This window comes from Simochromis diagramma, unplaced genomic scaffold (genome assembly GCF_900408965.1).
Source record: "Simochromis diagramma unplaced genomic scaffold, fSimDia1.1 OVJJ01000343.1, whole genome shotgun sequence".
In the NCBI taxonomy this organism is placed as follows: domain Eukaryota; kingdom Metazoa; phylum Chordata; class Actinopteri; order Cichliformes; family Cichlidae; genus Simochromis; species Simochromis diagramma.
In genome coordinates this window covers 9470876-9477331 of record NW_024386831.1, presented here as the reverse complement: position 1 = coordinate 9477331, position 6456 = coordinate 9470876, and the positions used below count along the sequence as shown (strand labels likewise).

At 40.2% G+C, this 6456-nt stretch overlaps 1 protein-coding gene across 1 annotated transcript; it reads left to right on the top strand.

The window, feature by feature from the left end:
- Positions 1-203: 203 nt before the first annotated feature.
- On the top strand, positions 204-1297 carry LOC120731295 (olfactory receptor 6N1-like). The gene has a single exon (XM_040028273.1). The coding sequence runs from the start codon at positions 327-329 to the stop codon at positions 1269-1271; it is 945 nt and encodes a 314-aa protein (XP_039884207.1). The 5' UTR covers positions 204-326; the 3' UTR covers positions 1272-1297.
- The last annotated feature ends 5159 nt before the right edge of the window (positions 1298-6456 follow it).

Below are 6456 nucleotides of genomic sequence, written 5' to 3'. Positions count from 1 at the left end.
ACACGGTGTGGGACGGAGAGATTTCGCAGGTCTTTCCTCCTCACTGCTGTCAGACTCCACAACAAAGACTTTAACTGATCAAACACACACATCCACACACACTGAGTGCAATACTCTTTTTCTGACAAAGTTGTATTTTTACTCAGTTGTATAAAGCATTTGCATTCTATTTCTTTCCTATTGTATATTTTATTCTATTTATTGTACTGTATATAGTATTTTATTTTATTCTATAATTAATGGGAGGTGAAGAGGGACAGCAGGCATTAGTCAGGTACAGACGCAGCAGCTCAGTGCTCTGTTATGTTGTTATTTTAAAAAGGTAGATGTGCCCTCTGATCATGGATAATCAGTCTAATGAAAGAAGTTTCATTCTGTCAGGATTTAATGAGACGATGAATTTCACAGTACCCCTCTTCTCAGTTACTTTACTGTATTACTGTGGGATTTTGTTCTTCAATATTTCTCTTGTGCTGCTCATTGTCTTGGATGAAAGCCTCCATGAACCTATGTACATTTTCCTGAGTAGCCTTTGCATTAATGCACTTTATGGAACCACAGGTTTCTACCCAAAATTCCTTTCAGATTTACTGTCATCTTCTCACAGAATCTCCTATGAAGGGTGCCTTTTACAAGGTTTTGTCATGTATTCATTTGCTTGTTGTGATTTGTCTATTTTAACTGTCATGGCCTTTGACAGGTATCTGGCTATATGTCGACCTCTGCACTACCACTCTTTCATGACTAAGAGGAGGCTTTCACAGCTGGTGTGTTTCTCCTGGCTGACACCTTTCTGTGTTTTTGCCATTAATGTCCTGCTTACAGCAAGACTCAAGTTATGTGGTATAAGGATTCAGAGAGCCTTATGTCTAAACTGGTTAATTGTTCAACTTGCTTGTCCTGAAGCTGACACTTTTTCAAATAACATCAGTGCATATGTGATAATTGTCATTTATCATTTTCATTGGCTTTTCATAATTTGCACTTACATATATATTATTAAAACATGTGTGAGGTCCAGAGAGGACAGAGTAAAGTTTACGCAGACCTGTGTGCCCCATCTGACTTCTGTGATCATAAATGCCACTGTACTGGCTTTTGATGGGATGTACTTGCGCTTTGGCTCCAGAGATTTACCCCAAAGCCTCAAAAACTTCATCGCTCTTGAATTTCTCATCATCCCTCCAGTTATGAATCCTCTCATGTATGGATTTAAACTCACCAAAATACGAAACAGAATTTTGAGTTTAATTTATTTGAAAGGGAAATGATTTCCATTAAGGTTAGATTTCCTTATTTAAAATAATTCAAAAATATTCAAAACAGATGCAGCAATATAAATACAAGTCTTTCTGAAGACACATGATTCAGAAACATTTAGTCATGTTTGCCTTGTCTAAGGCAAACATATATTTGGACTAGACTAATTTTACTAATATTCTTTGTTATATTTATTATAATATGACATATATTTGTCATATCTGTCATATTTGCTCAATCCAGCACGAACATTAAATGAAAACAACATTTTTTTCATGTTTTTGACTAAGAATTTCATTTGAAAAAGGATTCTGCATGATTGTTTAAGTACTGTTGTAAAATTCATCTATATACCATTCAGAAATCATCACAAATTGATATTTCATTTCTTTGCCTTGCTGTGTCTTGATGTTCAAGGTATATTAGCTGATATATGTGCAAGTTGATTAAACAGGTTTATTTCAAAGTGTTTTAGGTTTAAAGTAAACAAAATATTGTATGAAATATTCTGTTGTAAATGGCTGGTTAGTGCAGGCATCCCTGTGTGTTACATCTCAGTTTATCACAAAGATCAGTTAACAATGCTTAATGTTTCTTTTTTTTTCAATAAACACGTTACATGTATAAATATAAGGATCAGTGTTATTAGGTTGTATTTTTTCAGTAGTATTTATGTATTTATATAGAGTTTTTTATTATTATTTTGGAAAAATAGTAATTGAACTGTTACCTACTTTTATTTGGCTTTTTTTTGTTTTGTTTTAAATTTATATGTAAATTTCTCTCTGTACATTAATTAATGACACCATAATTCTGTACTTTTTGAAATCTGATCATATATCCCCATTGCTTGACATACTGTAGTATTTACTACTTTAAAAATTAAAGTTTTGTTTAGCATATCAAGCATAAAATTGTGCTGTTGTTGTTTTTTGAAGTTTTTCAATCCCATAGCATAAAAAAAAAAAAAAAAAAAAAACACCCAACAAAAAACAATGCAATAATAATATTTTAACAGTAACTCCCTTCTCTTCTACTCCTTCCTCGCCTTAACTAGGAAGGAGGCTCTCTCAGCTGGTGTGTTTCTCCAGGCTAACACCTTTCTGCCTTTTCTCCATCAATGTCCTGCTAACATCAAGACTCAAGTTGTGTGATATAAACATTCAGAGAGTCTTGTATCTAAACTGGTTAATAATTAAACTTGCTTGTCCTGATGTTGACACCTTTAGAAAAAACATCAGTGCAAATGTAACACTTATTGTTTATCTGTGTCATTGGCTTTTTAGAATTTGGATTTACATATATCTTATTAAAACATGTGCGAGGTCCAGAGAGGACAGGTTCAAGTTTATGCAGACCTGTGTGCCCCACCTGATCTCTTTGATGACTTTCCTGTTTTTTCTTGATCCAGTGTACATGATATCTGGCTCTACACGTTTACCTCAAAGCCTCCAAAACTTCATCACTATTGAATTTCTCATCATCCCTCCAGTTATGAATCCTCTCATATATGGATTTAAACTCACCAAAATACGAAACAGGATATTGGGTTTATTTTATTTCAAAAGAACTTCAAAATTAAGAGTTTCATGTTCACCAAATAAAAATAGAGCAAAATAAAATTTCAAAAATGTACATTATTCTCTTGTACATGACAGCAAATGAAGGCCTCATAACATTAACTATAAATGCACCAAGACAACCAAGTCTCAGTAAAAAGCATTATTGTTTACTTAAATTTGACCTTTAGACTATCAAAGATCTAAAGACAACTAACATATATTTTACCTTTTGAAAATTTATTATTATTGTTTCTTGTTTTTACATTTTTTCAGATGTAAACTAAAATGCATTTCCACTTCTGGTTTTAGGTTTAATCCAGGTCATCTTATCGTTTGAACTTAAGGTGTCATAATGCCATATCTCTAACACGTTCCATTAAGATGTAAATTGGTCAATTTATTGTCATTTACAGTAAATAGGTTTATGTTTCTCAAGTAACAGACTCATTTTTTTGTATTACTTTCCCTGGAACACTCTCTCACAGTCTGTGTCTAAAACCTAAAAGAGAATTATGGATTTGATCAACTGGTCTCTGAATGCTATTGACACCCTTTAACGAGAAGTCTGGGCTCGGGAGAACCCGAGTGCCCTGGAGGGACTTTCCCTGCCAGATACATGATGGACGGGTGGCAGAGGATCGTGTGCCTGGCGGGACTGTCGATCGAGGACGCTGAAGATATCTACCTATTCGGAACCATGATAACAGGGTTCTTGCTGATCGGAGCTGGCTTGGCCCTGGCTTATCGGAGAATTAAGAGAGCGGAACTGGCTGTTCAAACCCCCACAAGGCTGCCCGCTGGGATTGAAACGACAGGTGCGACTTCTCAGAAAGGGCTCACTGAAGGCAGCATGGTTAAGAGCTTGGAGGCGCTTACGACTGCAGTGAATGCTCAGAATAACACCTTTGAGCGTATGTATGTTGGATTACATCAGGAAAGAATCAACTCAGAACAACATCTCTGGGCGGAGCTGGATTACACATCGGATCAGTTGGCTGCGGTCGTGAGGTCTCAGAATCTGCTATGTGAGCAAAAAGAGTGACAAGACCACAGAATCGACGGCTAATAACATCACGGAGAAGCTCGCAGCTATTAACGGGAGACTGAGAGACCAGTGTCGGAGTGTTAAAAAACAGCTTGAAATTCTCAATTACCATCATAACCCGGCTACCCCTTCGGCGCCAGCTCAAGGCTGGAGCCGAACAACAACTCCCTGATAACGACTGTGTTGAGTCTGTTCCTTCCCATTCCCTACAAGGCCACCTGGGTTGGCTGGAAGACTGTTTACTTAGCCTGGCAGGGCGAAGGACACTATCTCAGCTGAACTATGGACACGCACACACATACATATACTGATACTGATAAGCACTCTGTTTTGGAGGAAGGAAGGTTCAGGGTTTCAGTAGTCATCATCATGGGCTCATCGGATTAGAATGAAAATAAGCAGTCATCAATCATGTGCAGGTTTTGTCGTTTTATTGTATAACAGGTAAAGGAAAGAAAGACACACATGGACTGCTCTCTCTCAGCTGCCGCCCCATGTGGGAGTGAAGAAAAAGTGAGGGGTAGGTGAGTGCAGTCCTTATATAACGAGTGACAGGTGAGTGCAATTAAGGCCAAGCACCACACCCAATCAAAGGTGACAAAAAGAAACAAGGTGCATCTGGTGAAGTGAAAGTGCTAAAAGGTGAGCCTTTACAACAGCCGCCCCCATATTTCTACTGAGAAATATATTCAAAGGATTAGAGATGCTCTTTTTCACGAAGCGGGGGCAGAGGAATCAGACATGCTACAGGTCTGATACAGGTTCAGGGGGTCGACCTAGAGGTCGACAATGCAGGCCAGACAGTTCAGGGGGCCGACCATGTAGCCAGTGGTGGCGGCAAAGCAGGTCCAAATGCCAACCGCATGGGATGCAGCGGCAGCGCTAGCTTCTATCTAAATACTATATAGCATGTCCTGACTGCGGGGTTTTGGAAACAAATTAAAACGTACAGCTCTGTTATCACTTCCAGCTTAAATGAAGACAGAAAACTAAACAGCAGTGATGTTTGTAGGGTTACTGAAGTTGGGCTAGCTGTTATATAATGATGTGCTACGTGACCGCTAGCGACACAGCTATGTTAGTGTAGCCGGATGGGCTATTCGCCCTTCTTTTTCTCTCTCTCTCGCTCGCTCTACCACCCTCGCTCTCTTTCCGCTGCACTCGCTCATTGTATCATGTGATCGGGTTAATTAGGAACCCACCTGCATATTGATTACAGGGTGGTGTTTACCTGTATAAAGGGAAGCCGGTTTTTTGTTGGATCATTCCTCCCGAGCTTCTGGTGCGATACAGCAGTAAATGCTGGCCTATTGGTTAATTTACCGATACAATCGGATTATGTGACTGCTACAGCGTGGCTGTTTCTCTTTCTTTACTCCAGCTGTGGTGGAGAGACATGTGAGTTGCGTTCACCGGACAGTACAGCGCCTCCAGTCTTGGGAGTTTGATTGCTGCCGCACCTTCTCAGGGACCAACTGCCTGATTTTTAAGCAAAGAGTCGAGAGTTATTTTTGACCATTTAGAGGGAGAAGCAAGGGAGGAGATCAAATTTCGCCCTAATTTAGAGCGAGGGGATCTTGCTCGGGTGTTGACCATTTTAAAGGAACTGTATGGCAATGCACAGTCCTATGTCACTCTGCTGCAGGCTTTCTTTTCGAGGAGACAGCGGGAGGGAGAGACTTTGCAGGAGTTTTCCTTAGCGCTAATGGCTCTGATGGAGCAAGTAAAACAAAGTGCACCTGATGGTATGCATAACGCAGAGGTGTTGCTCCGAGACCAGTTTGTAGAACATGTTGTTGATAGTGCTCTCCGCAGAGAGCTTAAACAATACGTTCACCGTGTGCCTACTGCCACCTTGTTAGAGGTGCACGGGGAAGCAATTAGATGGGAAAGAGAAGGGTTTTCAGGCGGTGTTCGCGACCGTGGCTATTCTCACCCATCGGCATATGGTTTCCAGTGTGGAGTGCACACTAGCCCTAGGTTCGCTCCTGTTGGTACACCCGAGTCCGAGTGGCGTGAGCTAAAGGAACTCCTACAGCCTGTACATACTTATAGTTATAGAATATTCACAACATACTTCATACCGTGTACATTATAACATACCATAATAGACCCATTTCTGTAATATACTCACATATCTATATTATTGCTAATATATATTGTAATATATCTATATCACTAAAGCACTTCTGGATGGATGCAAACTGCATTTCGTTGCCCTGTACCTGTGCATGTGCAATGACAATAAAGTTGAATTCTATTCTATTCTATTCTATTCTATTCTATTCTAAAGCGCCAACAAGAGCAGTTAAATCAGCTCACTGAGACAGTGGTTTCTTTACAGAACCCCCGAAGAAGTGTTCGGCCTTCATGGGCTGGCTCGGTGATTTGTCGCCGGTGTCAGCAGCCAGGACACTTTGCTAGGGAGTGCACTGGGGAGCGGGCTTCACGCCGCCCTAGAGCAGGTTCTGATTCAGGCCCTCCTTATGCCACAGTTGGCAATCATCTTCCCGCTACCCAGTCGGAAAACTAACGCCCTCTGAGCTGCAGAGTCACAGTTCAGGTGGGGAGTTCACTGGCTCACAGAAA